The 17,483-nt window shown below is 41.3% G+C and overlaps 1 protein-coding gene across 1 annotated transcript; it reads left to right on the top strand.

The window, feature by feature from the left end:
* Nucleotides 1–410: 410 nt before the first annotated feature.
* LOC308376311 (solute carrier family 2, facilitated glucose transporter member 11-like) lies at nucleotides 411–6,117 on the top strand (the record flags this gene model as incomplete). The annotated part of the gene is made up of 12 exons (XM_080852606.1): nucleotides 411–494; nucleotides 948–1,046; nucleotides 1,561–1,721; nucleotides 2,211–2,335; nucleotides 2,487–2,616; nucleotides 3,277–3,425; nucleotides 3,927–4,114; nucleotides 4,562–4,672; nucleotides 4,821–4,922; nucleotides 5,206–5,281; nucleotides 5,453–5,580; nucleotides 5,923–6,117. 12 exons carry the CDS (start codon nucleotides 411–413, stop codon nucleotides 6,115–6,117), a joined length of 1,548 nt encoding a protein of 515 aa, XP_080708732.1.
* Between the last annotated feature and the right edge of the window lie 11,366 nt (nucleotides 6,118–17,483).

Genomic DNA, 17,483 nt, shown 5'->3' with positions numbered 1-17,483 from the left:
CCCAGTCAGAAGAACAGACAGTAAAAGGAAGCGGTCACCGATAGGTAAGTCATTACTGACTAAAGCCTCTAAGCCTTTACATCAGGGGTCTAGCACAGAAATAATAGTTTCACTCTATCAAATGAGTCAGGTCTCAGCTATTTGCTCTTACGGAGACGAAGACAGTACATAGCCAGGGTAGTCATAGTTCCATCACATGTCTTTTACAATTGTAGACTACCTTGAAGGAAAAGGTTCTCTCCATATCATGTGCAATTTTCATGCTGTTTAAGTTTGTTTCAGACTGAAAACAAAAGATCACTTGTGTTGTCCTGTACATAAAAGTAGCACAACTAACCTTTTTCCCACAATGCTCAGAGAATGAGTAGCACTGCCACCAAAGATTAGTACAAAAAGAAAAAATAAGAAAAATGAAAAAGTCCAAAGAAAAAGGAGATATGATGGAGTCTGAGCCTTTGCTCAAAGACATCACAGAAAAGCATGAGCAAATTAAGGTAAGCCGAGTTTAAGCATATTTGCCATAACATGTTTCCTATATTATAGTTTAATGAGATATCATTAACCATTCCAACAAAGGTTTGGTGATTTCTATTAGTAGTTATACAAAGGCCTGTGTACTGGCTATTGTTATTATTTTCATGTAATAGTCAACTGATATTTTGTTACATTGCATGTATTTTGTGACATTGCAACTGTAATTTACATCATGCATGTTCAGCCTGTTGGGAAGAATAAAGCTCTATGCTGCAATCATAAGCATGATTCTGTCTGAGTGCACGTTATTTAGGCCTCTTGTTAAATGTCAAACATTTACTTTTACTGTTATATAGCCTCTAGTGAGACGTATTTCCATGTTACTTAATAAACAATTGTATTGAATATAAACTGCTGTCAGTGTGGACTTGCATGAACTTTGTATTGAGTTTCATTCATTCTATTGGCTTTAGGTTCCTAGCACAACACTGATTTTGGCTGTCTGCGCTTCTTGCATTGGAGGGACATTTCAGTATGGCTATAACATATCCATTGTAAATGCACCCACTAAGGTAATGATTTCACTGAGACCACTTGACAATATTTCTCCCCCCATTGTCGTTCCTGATCAAATATTTTTTTATTGAAAATTGATTACAGATATGAGAAAGTTTTGAATCCACCGAAGTCTAAACTCTGAACATATTCCACTGTATAGCCACTGTTTCAATTCCCCATCTTTGGGAAGTTCAGGCACCCTATACCTTCACTGATGCGCATCCAATCAGGAGGGCCAACATTCCTTTGGGTCATTCATACAATCTTAACGGCCACAGTGCATTGCATTATCCCACTCAGCCGTGAACCTGACCAATAGCTATGCAGACAGAGCACATCTTTAACCACCGTAATGGCCTCTATCAGAAACTGTCACATGAAGTCGGCCTGTTTGAGGTCAGGCTTTGCTTAGTCACAGCAAAGTGGTGTGTGACCCACAACTGTGCAAAGACTACAGAGCAATGAATTGTCTGATGTATGGTCTTCTCTTGTCCACACTAAACTTTCTGTCTCTTCCTGGGATCTCAGCATGTGATGACATTCATTAACCAAACCTGGACGGAAAGATACAACACTGAGATATCAGAACAGCTGCTCACCTTCCTCTGGTCCATCATAGTGTCTATTTTCACTATCGGTGGACTTGTGGGTTCATCTGTCGGTGGAACACTGGCGATCAAGTATGGAAGGTTGGTATTGCACAGTAACGTCACTTTTTATAATCACCTTGACGAGACCATACAGTCTGAAGTACAAATGGGGAGCAATTAAAGGACATACGTAGGTGCTGTAATCCAATGAATTTTAAGTTTAAATTATAGGGGCACATAGAGTTCTGGGGATGTGGCACATCATTCCGAGTTCTCATTACCTACAACAGGCTGTAGATTCCTAGACGTGTAGCCAGCTAGCTAACATGCTTCATTTTCATTCAATCCATTTGGTAGTTGTAAATGAATGAATAACTAGCACTCTGACATCAGGTATAGCAAAAAAAAAGTGTACACAAGTGTGTCTATTGTTCTATTGCATTCAAAATAAACCTGTCAACAGAAGACACATTAGCTGGTGAATGAATTTGAAATGTACTCTAATAATCCGTGGTAAATTAGCTAACTAGTGCTTGTGTTTATACTGATTCTGATCATCTCTTCTTTTCTGTTATTGTTTTGTAATAGGAAAGGGACACTGATGATGAACAACATCTTTGCTTTGCTTGCAGCTTTTTTCATGGGAATAAGCCATCCCACAGGGTTGTATGAATTGCTTATCATTGGACGTTTTCTAACTGGCATAAATGCAGGTACATATTCTGACAAATTCCAAAAATGTTTTTAAACACTTGTCTAGAAACTGTTCAAAAACTCTAAAGGAAGAGTTTTGTTAATACTGCCAGTAATGGGATTTGCTATTCTCGTGAAGAAGTTTATTTCTTCTTTTCCTCTGATGCCCAGGCATAGGTTCATGTGTGCAGTCCCTCTACCTTGGTGAGATTGCCCCTCGGGCACTGCGTGGAGCTATGGCTATGGGCACATCCATATTCATCACAGGGGGCATTTTCACTGGACAGGTGGTTGGACTGCAGTAAGTAAGGACCAAGGAGTTCACTACTTGAATTTGGTAGTGCAGAAGCGGTCACATTCAATTGAATAATTCTGTTAATTCAGTTTGATTTTTTTTTGTTCAAATAATAATAATGCCTAAGAAAGATTTCACAGACACTTGACTGATAACAGCAGACCACAAACACATGCTGTCCTTTGTCCAGTGGCGTAAGGTAGAATGGGATGCAATGCACGCTAGTTATGAGGCACACACATAGGCCTACACCATTAGGCATATACTGTATATATTTTATGTGTTGGATTTTATGGTCGAATTAGTGACTTCGGTTATTGTCTTGGGAAAAGTACACAGGTCAAAGAGAAAGCTATCACAAACATGGATAGCACTCTGACAAAACAAAATATCATAAGGTACTCCACTTAATGGAATGCAAGTTAATCTTTGAACACATACGTTTTTAAGCCACAATTTGACACAGTCACTTCTGTTGAACGCATTGATGGAGGGCCAGCTTTCCCTACGAACCCCTCCATCCCAGCCGCACCGCCTGCAATGTCTACATTTACGCCCCTGCCTTTGTCCATTCCCCCATGAGAAATACCTTACGCGTGCATGACCAGGCAACTGTTTCTATCTGTTCTTAATCTATCCCACTAACATCAGCTGACTCTTTTGCAGTGAGTTGTTGGGTGGAGAGGGATACTGGGCCATCTTGTTATCCACCACTTGCATCCCAGCGGTAGTGCAGCTCCTCGTTCTGCCCTGGTTTCCAGAAAGCCCCCGCTACCTACTGATTGACAAAGGGGACGAGACTGCATGTGACGAGGGTAAGTGATGGCTAAATAAAAAATATATATGCAGGGCCTATAATGATTCCTATGTATTTAAGAACACTTTTATTATACAGCTCTTCAGAATGTTCCAAAAAGTTCAGTTGATTTGAATGGGCCATCCCAAGGTTAAAAGTTCTGTTGATTTGAATGGGCCACCCCAAGGTTAAAAGTTTCGTTGATTTGAATGGGCCACCCCAAGGTTAAAAGTTCTGTTGATTTGAATGGGCCACCCCAAGGTTAACAGGTCTGATATTTCATTCCCTAGAGAATGAAGAAAAGAAAATGCTGCATTTTAATACAAACCATTTCACATCCTGAAGACACAATCAATTCTGAACTGTAAAAAGCCATAATTGACTCATTTAGGTTGAACATGATTATTAAACCTCAAATTTCCTCAAATCCTGAAATTATGCCCATATCTATGGAAAAATAATAATACAAAAAAAACCTTTGAGCTGAGGAATGTCTGCAATGTCTTGTGTTTCTTAACAGCACTGAAACAGCTTCATGGTGCAGATAAATACCACGGGGAGAAGGCAGACATAGAGAAGGAGAGACTTGATGCTCTTGGAGTCAAACCTAAGAAACCATGGGAACTGTTCTCGGATCAGAGTCTCCGCTGGCAGCTTTACACAATCATTGTCCTCAACGCTTTCCAACAGCTCAATGGCATCAATGCGGTATGGCTCACAGCAATCATACTTAATTATATAACCAAAAGTTCAAGATAAACATGGTGGTGTGACATCATTAACATCACTGTGTATTCACACAGTATAATAAGAATTATGATAGTAATGATTCAAAAAAATGTCACACTAATAATCCATACTTGTCTTGCCATGCCCACCGGTGACACGTTCTTTACATGTGATATACTATTGGACATTAACAATCTTGTGATGGTATATGGCTTCTGTCAAGACAAGATGTTAAATGACATTGACTTCAAGAAAATGTGTTGATTTTGATAGATTGAAAACTGTTAATATTCAAAATGTGTCTTAATCACAAAGTTGGAAACCACTGGTGTAAATGATGAATGATAATGTCTCACCACTATTTAAGAAGTTTGGGATGCAGCCTCTTCTTTCAGGAAATTAACTCATTGTCATTTCATGTTCCAGATCTATTTCTATGCAGATTATGTGTTCTCCCAATCAGGAATTCCAGAAAACAAGATCCCTTATGTGACACTTGGCGCCGGAATATGTGAACTTATTACGGCTCTTTCCTGTGTGAGTCCACTTGATTACACATTTTACCTGGTTCACTATTATGCTGTGAAGAGAGGAAAAGAGATTTCTCCGAGGTAGTGCAAAGGAGGGAGACAGGCATGAGCAAGGTCCGTCAGCAGGAATGTCATGCGAGTTGTGTGTCTTCCAGGGCCTGCTGATCGAATCTCTGGGGAGGAGAGCACTCATCATTGGGGGATACTCGCTGATGGCCTTCTGGTGCTTCTGTCTCACTGTGGCACTTACCTTCCAGGTGAATGATTTAAAGCATCTCGCCTGACTATGGTGAATGTATGGATAGCCTAACTACATTAGCTGGATTGGTGAGACCTACAGTACACTGCATCCTTGTTATTAGTGATGATGCACTATTTTGCAGTCATCCAGTGCTGTGTGTGTGTGTGTGTGTTTGTGTGTGTGTGTGTGTGTGTGTGTGTGTGTGTGTGTGTGTGTGTGTACGTGCGTGCGTGCGTGTGTGCCTGGCAAACCTTGAGTAATGGGATCTTAAATACTGGATAATTCCTTTCTCTCCTCAGGAGGCCAGCCCATGGGTGCCGTATCTCAGTGTGATCTGTGTCTTCGCTTTCATCCTCAGCTTTGGCTTGGGACCAGGTGTAGTCATGCGCTAAAATACAGCAAAACATTCTTTGTGCCCATTTTTCAGTTAGTTCAATATACAGAATGTGAAGTGTCAACGCCCAGTCTAAAGTCAAGAGCACATTTTTTATGTGGTGCATGTCATGCAATGACCCAAATGTAAATGCTGCCTTGTCTCTGTTTTAGGTGGCGTCACCAACATTTTAACCACTGAACTGTTTACCCAAACCGCACGTCCTGCCGCATATATGATCGGACTGTCGGTCAACTGGCTTAGCTTCTTTATCATTGGAATGGCTTTCCCATTTATTGTGGTAGGTTCAAGCAGTAGCGTGTTTCATTTCATACTGTGGTCTCTGTATTTGGCCTTCATGGTGTCTGTATTTGGCCTAAACTGAGAGAGAGTTCTGTTACAGTTATTGTCAGTATGATCAGTCACCACCTCACATGTGATCCAGCATTCATACACTAGTATAAAGGACCCCAAACATATATTTCTAAAAATTCTGTTGAGAAAACAGCGTGTGAATTCTTGGCTAATCATTAATAGTTTGTGTTAAATTGATATAAGGATTTACATTACATTATAAGGGTCTTCTTTCCTCTTTCTATTCGTCCACCAAATAGCAAATATGCTTCTATGCCTTTCTTTTCAGAATGGGCTCAAGCAATACTGCTTCCTGGTGTTCTTGGTCATCTGTGTTATGGTGGCTATCTACATATTCCTTGTAGTTCCGGAAACCAAGAACAAAACTTTCCTGGAGATCCATGCTGCATTCCAGCACAAGGATAGGAAGAGGATTAATGGTGCAGACGGGTTCGCAGCATCACCATGGTCAACCGATTTGTAAACATGGGAATTTCAGTACTTATTACAGCCTATATAATCAATGTGTTCATTTGTGTAAATACTTGTTTTGTTGCCGATCACGAACAAAAAAATAAATAAATGAGACGAGCTACAATCCTCCTTGTGACCAAAAAATAAAGACATGAACACTGACGATGTCCTATTCTTGAAATTAATCTGAAAGGTTTAAAAACTAGGGATGAATAAGTGTGGAAGTTCACACATCACAAGAGAAAAATACCTATTTACATGTTACACTAAGTTTCAACTTGAAACTTGAACTGACAGCTTCAGATCAAGGTGTTTGAACACAGGAGTAAAAGAGCTATTTACAATTTACACTAAGTTTTACATAACTTGAACTTTAAATAAACTTCAGTGAAACAATTGGTATACAAGTGTCTATGAGTATCTAGAAAAGAACTATAAAAAAAATAAAGTACTGTATTATTATTATTATTATTATACTACTCTCTTAAGGTTCACGTTCTTCATGCTCATTTTCTCCATTCACACATGTAAAGATAAAACAAATATTGAGAAGAAACTTCACGTTTTACATTATATCAGAGGGAGTATTAAGCAGAGTTGATTAGGCAGGCCCTCTATTATTTAGATTTTGCGTATATATTTTGCTTTCCCACAGAGGAATTCATTAAAGTGACACTATACAACAATTTTAAACTTTTCGAGGTATAGTTTTATAGGCAATTAGTTTTGCTATCATCCTCAAATTAATTTTGATAGCATATGGTCATATGAAGGACAGATAAACACCTGTGTCTTTCCCACTAGCCATCCAGGATATGCACTATGTAGTTCTGAGTTTCCTGGCTGGAACACCAGTTTGGCAAGCTTCTATCAGTGTCAAATAGGCTGTTGGTGATGTTTGCAAGGTTTTTGCATGCCTTTTAGGTTGTGCTAGTTTTGGAACAGAACTCCTTATTGCTTAAGTTAATTATGTGTTATGTGTCTTTAGTTAAGGTTTTCTTTTTTCTAACAGAACCCTGCGGCTTTCCTGAAATGTGAGCTGTGTTGTCTGAAGTGTTTCAGATTGTAAGTGTATTTTTCCCCAATACAGCTTTTGTGACCCTATCGTATTTGTCCTATGGGTTTCTGACTACCACAAAACAACAATTAGTATTATCATTATTATTAAAAAGGAATTATTAAGGAATATCTAAAACATTGGTGTGTGTAAATTCTGTTTAATATAATATTCTATCTATGTTAAATACATACATTTACCTCTTCATAACATTTAAACAAATTAATAACAACAGTAATTAATTGAAGAGCACACTATAACTGCTCACACACTGGCAACATCATATACAAATAAACAAAACGGTGTGAGTTATGTTAAAGCTTTTATTGTAGTTTTGTAAAGATGCTATGTCATGTTCTCATGTTCTGGGATTTGAATATGACCAATCATGGAGTGGAGTTAGGAGATAAGAAAATAGAACCATATATTGTCTAGTCATACTGACAACTTCAAGCCGCATTCACAGGTTCTTGTATTTTCCTACACAACATACAGTATGTATAAATCGTGTGCTACGACAGTAATATTTTCACACCACAAGATGGCAGCCACATGCTTTGGAAGAGGAACAAAGCCATTCACCAGCACATGTAAACATACACTCAGATATGGCACAGATATTTGAAGGCATTAAAATGTAATTTAGCAAATTGTCAAAGCAATTGTAATATAAACTGAGGAAGGAAATGAAGAATATCATATTTCTGATGTCTGCAACATTATTGATGGCAATGAATCCATCTTTAATATTCTGAATTAGTTAATCAAATGCTATATTTATTAGGTCTCTCCACGGTAGTGTAATCAGAGTTGATAAATGATTGACTTCATGAAAGAAATGAGAACTTGCAACAAAGGGAGCATTTTTTCAACGGTAACTGAAAACACCACGAGGCATGTGTCTGCTTAAACTGATTTAGGGATGATTTTAATTTTCTCTCTTATCGGCTTTTTAATCTGTTTGAAATCCATACCCTGACCCACAAACGGGAACCTGTGTTTAACATGTTATTCAATTTTTTTGTGGGCCACCGAAGACTAGGTATAATTAACATCTTTCCCACTTGTGTTATGACTTGAAGCGTTTACTCAGTATCATGATACATGGTCCACCCTGAGGAGGCCCAGACAAAACTAATGCAGCCAAAAATCAGCAGGGATGATGACTGGCCGCTTGAGTCAATTTTTGCCAATTTAGCAGAGATTCTCTTGAGACGGGCGATATTTAACAAAACAAAGATTACACACAAAGTGTTTTCAGGAGAGTAGGAGAGTGTGAGGAGGAGGAGGAGGCCAAGAAGGAGCATGAGCTAAATTCTTCCATGGCCCCCTTTAAACCCTGTGAATAATCACTGATTATTTTCTCATTTTGAAGCCCCTGTGGTTTATGGATAATTTTAAAGGGGTTTTTAATTTCCTGTCCAAAGCAGAAACTCTTCAGATGCCGTGAATGTGCATGCGTCTGTGTGTGTTCATGTCTATGTATGGATGTGTGGCTGTGTGTGGCTGTGTGTGTCTGTGTGTGCGAGTGAGAGCAAGAGGGAGAGGAGGGATTTGTGTTTTTGTTTTTTCAGCAGAGTGTTCTCAGCTTTTGGGGTCGTGTGTCATGTAGGATTTTAATACGCAGCTCATTTCCGGGCCTGCACACAGATAGGGATCAAAGCCACTCCGGCGGTGTGCGCCCTCCCCGCGCTCTCTTCACTCCTCCAGGTGTAGAACCACACTGGGGCCAGCGGGCCTCCCACCATCACCCCACTCATTTCATATCAATTTTCCAATCCGCTTTCGGGGCTCTGCACGCTTCCTAATTCTATTCAGGGCTTTGTGATTTAACTGTGTTGGCATGTCTGTCCCCCCCACTCTCTCTTGCTCTCTCTTTATTAAATTTGCTCTGGTCCTTCTCCAGTCTGGTTCACATTAAAAGGCAGAGGTACGTTTTTGAGGTGGCCTTGCGCCCACCTACGGCCACAACAGCCCCCAGTTTCAAAACAGGAAAAATAAAGGGAAAGCTTTAATCTCCCTATGAGAGTGTGATGGGGTCAGAGAGAGAGAGGGAGGGAGGGAGGGAGGGAGCAACCAAAAGTTGTGTGGTAATACCAAACACCAGTACAGATCCAGTTGCCCGTCCATTAAATAATGCAAGAATTAGCACAGCGTATCCTTCTCTCAAGGATTGTGAAATCAGAGACTATGTGTGGGGTCAAAGTCGGAATATTTATTTGTTTCATCTTTCTGGGATCACGCATATAACTTAAGGAAAAAACAGACAGCTGTCTGGTCTCCCCACAGAGAGGAGCAGGACAAAAGAAAAGAGAGAAAAGATAAAGAGAAATACAAAAATAAAAGCACAGCTTTCGTGAAACACCGTCGCCAAGAGCGCCAAGCAATTTGATAACGGGAGGCAGGGGGAGTGTGCGCAAATTACAGGATGTTTTTATTGTATTTCTGCTGAGGGCAGCGTTCAATTTCCCCTTCTCTTATCCAGCTGCCACTTATCCCGGCCTCCTGGTGCCACGGCAACATTTCCTCTCTCCTTTTGTCCCTCTCCCAACACTCCCCATTCCTCCTCTTGGTGCTGGTATTGAGCCAGGGTAAAGGGAGGAAAATTGCTGTGGTATTATTACCATGAGAATGGGATGGTAGGAGGACGGGGGCGGGTGGTTATGTTGCTTGAGGGGGGGTGTCTATAGAAAAGGGGTGGGTAGGAGGGCTTGCTGGACTGTAATTTGGCAGCCTGACCACGTGCTGCTCATCTAATGGCTTCAGCTTGTTGAGCATGTCCAGGTCTCTTTAAGGCAAGGTTGGCCTCTGAATGAGGCGAGGCGAGGTTGAGTGTTTACGGTGCAGGAGGACAGGGCCACAGAGTTTTCCAGAAGAAGTTATAAAGATACAGCATATCTAAGGAAAGAGAGGAGTTGACACTGCAAACAGGATGTCAAGGTGAAGGTCTTTCTGAGCAATTTCTTGACTGTCAAATTTGTGTAGACCTGATATTCACAATGTGAATCTGACCATGAACACAAATACCTTGCATATGTCTAGCATCACTGAAAAGCCTGTATGAACAGTACACCAAGAAACCTTGGGTTAAAGTACAGATACTTAAACTCTTGTTGTTGATGCTTACTGCGGGCATTAGGCATAGACACACACATATTACTAACACCCCAAGAAGCTCACCCGTCCTCACCCCCTTCTCCTTAGACAATTGGACAATTGATGCTGGTCGGCTCGGCTCTTTCTCTGAAGCTCCCATCACTCTCACAATGTGGGGCCAGGTCAGTGTCAAATTCTGCGATGAAATTGCTCAGAATTTGCCGGTAATGAAAATACCTATCCCACCCTTCAGTGAGGTCTCCACCCAGCATGATACTCTCACACACACACACACACACACACACACACACACACACACACACACACACACGCACAACACACACACACACACACACACACACACACACACACACACACACACCCACACACACACACACACACACACACACACACACACACACACACACACACACACACACCCACACACACACACACAAACACACACTCTCACTCTCACTCACTCACTCACTCACTCTCACACACACACACTTACTTTAACCTGAACAGTAAGACAGACTGAAACTGGGGGAGGCGTAGGCTCTAGTCATTGACAGTTCTGCACTGGTAAGCGTAAGGGCTCATCGGACTTCAAAGGTTTAAGATGAATCGTTGTTTCAATAATTGTTTTTTTTGGCAACGCAGCACTTCTATCCATATTTGTACAACAGCCACTTACTCATCCGCACTGACCACACGTCACTCACCTGGCTCCTGAACTTTAAGCATCCTGAGGGCCAGGTGGCATGAAGGCTGGAGGCCTTTCAAGGCTATGACTTTGAAATTCAGCGTTGTGCAGGGTGACGTCCTAACAACGCTGACGCGCTCTCCCTGGGTCCCTGTGCGGCATCAGAGTGCCGGTACTGCCGCCGACAAGAGGAACAGTGCCAAAAAACAGCGAAAGTGGCAGCCTTTCAGACAATGCAATGAAGAGGAGAGGCTCCCGTTGACCACACCGCCACTGAGGCAACAGCAGGAGGCAGACGCGACCCTAACACTGGTGAGAGGCTGGCTGGAGACGGGGCCTGTGTGGACTAAAGGTGCCAGAGGTGGCGAGCTCCCGGATGAGGGAAGGACCTTTAGCAGCTATGGTAACCCAGGTTCTCCAGATCATCCACGGCAATAGGGCTCATGGGGCTTTTAAATGGAGTTGTAGGAGGAATATATAAACGGGACACCAAGAGTTTAAAATCGGTACTGCATTCCAAATACAAAATGCTGGAGAACATTGCTTTCCTTCCTACCTAGATTTGAAGCTCATGTGGGTTGAGAGGTTATGGGTACTGAACAAATGCATCTCCAATATTTCCTTGCATTTTATTACATCTCTGGTGTTGCAGTTTATTAGAAAGATAGCTACCGAGGCTGTTCTGGTTGGATAGAATCAAACATTTCACTGTGGGTCCCATTTGTTTGCTTTACTTCCACGGCAGCTGCACGCTATGTTCACGTTCTTATCTGGCAACCATGGGTGTCCAAATTGTCCTGCAGAAATGGGCAGTGGGCAGAATCACACAGGCCAACACACAAACAGACATGGGCATTTTAAAAAAGAGAATATACTGGATGTAGCATTGTTGTCGGAGAAGCGAGTATTTCAGTTTAGCATGTTAAATTCATCTTTGATGACATATTATATTCATTTTATGGTTTAGTACAGTACATTTCTCTAATATTGGTCCTTGTCCATTCAATGTTCAAGTTGAATCGCTGTTATAATATTTGTTTGTTGTGTTCATGTCTTGATTGTTGTGGCTTTGTGATTTCCAGTGTTTGTGTGACCAAGATAGTGTCTAACTAGCAATGGGACATCATGGCCGAATCTCCTGTCTGGCCTCCAGCCAGTATTCATGCTCGTTGAGTGTGCATTCTGTTGCTAATAAAACAGCATTTCCTTGGCCTGTGCGGTGTATGGGGCACAGTAATTACACTGTAAACCCAAACAGTTCTACTAACTTATTAACATTATGTATTAGTACTTAAAACTGGTATTTAGTTGACAAAGCTTAAAATGTATACGTTTTCTGAGCAAGTGAAGATGTTTTAATTGTATTGGAATGTATTTGTTTGAGTAAACATTGCCTGATAACTCATATTTGTTAAGTATCTGACGTCATCAACATCGTTGAGTACACGATTGCAGAGATCTCGTGATGAGAGCCGGACACAGCAGACCTAAGGTAGAGGAGTCGTTTAGTAATCAAGAGGTTGGAAGGTTGCTAGTTCGATTCCCCACTCCTCCTTACTGAGTGTATAAGTGTGAACCCCTAAACTGCTCCTGATCTATAAATGCAAAATTCCTTGTAAATCGCTTTGGATAAAAGCGTCTGCTAAATCACAAATGTAAATGTAGTACTGAATACATAATGTTAATAAGTTAGTAGAACTGTTTGGGTTTACAGTGTGGGAAGGCTGTCGACCAATGACAGTTCTCTCTACAGTAAGAGCTTGCGCAAGCAGTTGGGAGATACCCTTTCAAAAACTGTAATAAAAGTGTAATAACTAGTTTGTGAAAGACCCAGAGAAACACAAATATCGGACGAGGCAAAATCCTGAACGATTTTGGAATAATATGAGTTCAGAGAACTTAAAAATGTAATGATATTAGTGTAGCCGATGTATAATTTTTAAGTTAAGTTTTCTAAAAAATATATATATATTTACTCAAATTTTATTATGTAATCGGTTACATCAAAAGTTTTCAGTACTCTGAACATGTTCAGGTTTACAGTGAACTATAAGAATTGAGATCTCTGCCTCATGACGCCTTGTTCCACGCAAGCTTGCCACAATATATATATCCATGGAGTTCCAGAGGTAGATATAATGGAAACATTGTAGTTTTATAATGGAGACTTACATACCACGTTGGGACATATATAATAGATGTATCTTGTACATCTTCTATACACAATGAACCACAGTGGGCACACTCAAACTCACACTGACACTCTACACAACACAAAGATGATGAAAGCATGAAAGCATCAACTTTTCAGACAAAGAGGGAAGCACTCAGTCAATGATACTCCTAATGGTACCCATTTGTTCCCCCTTTTTTTGTACCCTGTTCTTGCCCTCCCATCAGAGTGAATTGATGCAAACTAATGGCGTCCCGATTACAGCTAAGAGCCGGCACCTCGTTAGCCAGGGGTGGCCAAGCTCTCCTTTACCCCACCCCTGGCAGCCCTGATTGCAGGTATTGATGCCTGGCCATTGTGTCTGCGCACCGCGGGCGCAGTGCTTTAAGAGGAAAGAGAGAAGCACGCCCCAGGAGATGACCGCTCTTATCGATTTAAGCTTTTTTGCTGGTTTGTGACGCCAGCATGCCTGCCAGACCCTGGAAGCAGCAGTAGATCTGTCTGTCCTTGCACACGCAGGCTGGTTGCACTTATGAAAAGCCCCAACTCACAAATGATGGCCCAGAGAATGGGAGATACATGAATAGGAAAGCAACATTGAGGCTTTTCTTCGAACACTGAGTGCCAAATCAGCAGGTGGGTAACTTCGGACCCTTGACTTCAACGGGGTGGTCTAGTCAAAGGGGGCCTTTTTGGAAAATGTATGACAGATATTACAATGCTGTATTACAATGCTACAAGTCTACTATGTTTAAAAATGAAAGAGGTTTAATTCCACCGATGCATTAGGTTACAGTATGCTTTTACAATCGTTTATTTTATTGCTTTTATATCTGGAGTGATGTTAAACCACAGAACCAGCCTCAGAGATCCCAAAATATTCTAAAGCTGTTTCAAATACTGTATGTTTTATCATTTCACTGACTAATTACCACTCCAGACTGACAAGCAGCCTTTTCATTCTCCTGTTCAGATTCAGCTGTGGGTGTAAGTGAGAACTATACAGCCTTGATAAGCTGATGACATATTTGTAACAATATGTTTTCTTGCTTTGAACATATACTCAGACTTCATATGCTATTTAAGTTTCACTTGATTAAACAGCCCAGCACCACTTGAAACAAAGGGTTGTTACAAATAAAATAAAAATGCTAATTAGACTGAAACATCATTGTGTTTTTCATTATTTACTCATTCAACCAATAACCAGTTTTAGCCTTTTGTCTTTCTTCAAACTTAAATAACACTCCCAGACTGCCTGCAAAAAAAATTCCTCATACCTGCATAATACAGTGAACATCCATGGTTTACCGTGAAGGAGGGGGAAGGTTAATTCTCTTGTGTAATGGAACTGGCATTTATGACTGTTCCAATCTCTCCCTCACACTCTCACATCATTCTGACACACTCCAGCAGTGAGTGTGCTGTCCTTCATAATATTTAATTTTCAATAGAAAACGTGGCAGTTATTTATATAACAAGAGCCTCCTCTCAATTAGCCCATGTAAATGTGTGTGTCCATGCACACACACGCACACATACATGCGAACACACACACACACACACACACACACACACACACACACACAGCCACCACACACCCAAGGGCATCTGACATCTCAGAATACACAGCCTTGGAACATGAGGTACAAATTGAATTGTGTAGCACTGAGATCTGAAGTGCTGTATCTGTAATGAAAGCAGGCAACACTCTAATTAACAAATTAATTACTATGGAAAAATTGCTGTGCAGTTGCTTCCCCCCAGTTTCTCACTCACCCCTCATCCAATTGCACAGCATCCCCACCCACTCATGCAGCTATAAAATGCATCTATACATCTACAATATCTGTTACATGTGTTTTCTCCTTCATCCCTTCTTTCACTGATAAAATGTACACTGCGTAAAACTTCAGAGAATTGAGAATCTCGACTCTTTGACGTATTTCTGTACTGGACGAGCATGCAAAATATTTTACAGAGGGATGTTTCCTTTTTTAGCCGTTTGATGAAAGCACTAAAAACTCGGCCTCTCAAGTGACACAATCCCCAGCGCTTTGTTGTGGAGTCCCATTCAATCCAAGAGCAAGTAATGTGCAGAGTTAGAACTCACTTAAGTCCAGGGAGAGCAAATGCTGCTGCATGGACAAAAACATCTCTTTTAGAGGGCCTGAAAAATATTTATCTACCAACCAGTTCATATTGTGGTATACTCTATACATACGATGTTATATGTGTCCTTAAAGACAAATACAGATAAATGTCAAATTAAACATTTTTATAAACCTTATTAGTAATGTTAATGTTGACAATGATAGCACCTCTGCACTGACAGGGAGGGCTTGAATGTGTTTGATTGTCATGTTCACACTGCAAAACATTGAGGTTAATAACAGAGACATAGGCTAATCCAAGACCGATCTAGATGTTTGGATGTAGATGAATGGAAGATGAAAGTCATCACTGGTGTCAAGTGACCGGCACCTATGATGCTGTCACCAATATTACCCGTGAAGTTGGCACTGCTGACCACACTGTGTCCTGTGTGCCAAGAGGATGCCAACCAGACCTGCCCTCTGTCCTTACAGAGGCTCCACCTCAGTGCTTTTGACAACAAGCTGCTCAAACACAACAAACCTGATAGCGTACCATTTTAGAACCACAGGAGGAAAGTATACAGCTAACGCAAGGTTAAACAACAATGACAAAAAGGCAAGCAAAATCAGAGTAAATCCTGTCATGTGGAAAAACATGTAAGGGAATATAAAATTCCTTTATTCCTCCTAATTCTGCTGTGGAATTCAGGCCATGATTCCAGTAGGGAAAGCCTATATAATTCTACAGCTGAACATGTTCTGCTGAATTGTTTCATCCCAGAAAATGATGGTAGTGTCATTTCATTCACAGCTGTGTTTTTATTTGAAGGTCATTCCTTTGAATCAATCTTCAGGGACAGATACTACAGGATGGAGTCATCGTTTTCACATCCTTTTACAGTTGATTGTCATATGGTCATTTGATATTCTCTGATCAGATATTACAATAAAAAATAACTGTGGATGCATGTAGATGAATTTGCCTGTCGTGCTTTTTGCAGTGTTCCGGGGAGATGTTATGCCACGGTTGTGATGGAGCAGGCCCCCTACAATCCCCTGGGGCCCGCACAGTGGGCTGAGGAACGTGGCAGAGAAGCAGTTAAGGCAGAGCTGTTGTTCCCCTTTCCCCTGCTTAGCTCCAAATGAAACCAGATGGACTCGTTTACAGCCAATTAGCCGTGGCACTTTAAGTGCAGTCTCACCTACGCAATTAAAGCTTTTATGAAAAACCTCCCAGCAGCTTCAAAACTGAGCGAGATGAAGCAGCTGCCTAGATTTGGTTGGCTCCCCCCACTCCAGTCACACACACACGCACACACACACACACACACACACACACACATTCGCCCCCAAATGGGACTGAAGCAAAGGAGTCGTTGGGGTACCCCAATGACAAGAATGCAGGGCATGCTTAACAACACAAGTTCCCTCTAATGATGCGAATGAGCAACAACCGTGAATCCATAACCTTATATCTATGGAGAGGAACCTCTGCAGTGAAACCACAAGCCTCTTTAAATCCCTTTCTTTGTGCTCGCTGTGTAACCCCAGGGGCCTTTGTGCAGATGATATCAGAGGTAGCCTCATGCCCTTTCTGACTGAAATTAATTCAATTAATTCTCATCCAAAATAAGGAGTACAGATACCGACCTGCCATGAAAAGAATGAAGATGCAGAGGTTCCTGTGTCCAACAGTGTCAACGCAGGGCATCCCTTGACTACACGGCGCCCTGGCACTGGGCTTCCAGAGCAGTCACTGATCATTGTTATCTTGTTCCACCAGAGGGGAATAGAAGTCAACCTTCTCACCTGGTGCTGCAGACGTGCAGTCACAGTAGTGCAGACGTGCAGTCACAGTAGTGCAGACGTGCCGTAAAAGTAGTGCAGCGTGCACTCTAAGTAGTGAAGCTGGCAGTCACAGTAGAGTAGTGCAGACGTGCAGTCACAGAAGAGTAGTGCAGACATGAATTCACAGTAGTGCAGACGTGCAGTCAAAGTAGTGCTAAGCCAATGTCTTGCCATTGTGCTCAAGGGTTATTTTGTTATTTTGGGAGGATTTTGGTGGACCAGACTCCTTAGTGACCACCGAAACTGAAGGATTTCCTAAATTAACATTAAAGAACATGTTTCAAGATCCACCATCCATATTTTCTGTATTTTTTATTTATTTGCATTGATATCGATTAACAAATGTATGTTTCAGTGTATCCTTTCTGCCACTCCTTACTATCATAAGGCCTTCTACTGA

The sequence above is a fragment of the Sprattus sprattus genome (genome assembly GCF_963457725.1).
Source record: "Sprattus sprattus genome assembly, chromosome: 15".
Classification (NCBI taxonomy): domain Eukaryota; kingdom Metazoa; phylum Chordata; class Actinopteri; order Clupeiformes; family Clupeidae; genus Sprattus; species Sprattus sprattus.
The sequence above is the reverse complement of the archived record's forward strand: the minus strand, read 5'-3'. Positions and strand labels throughout refer to the sequence as shown.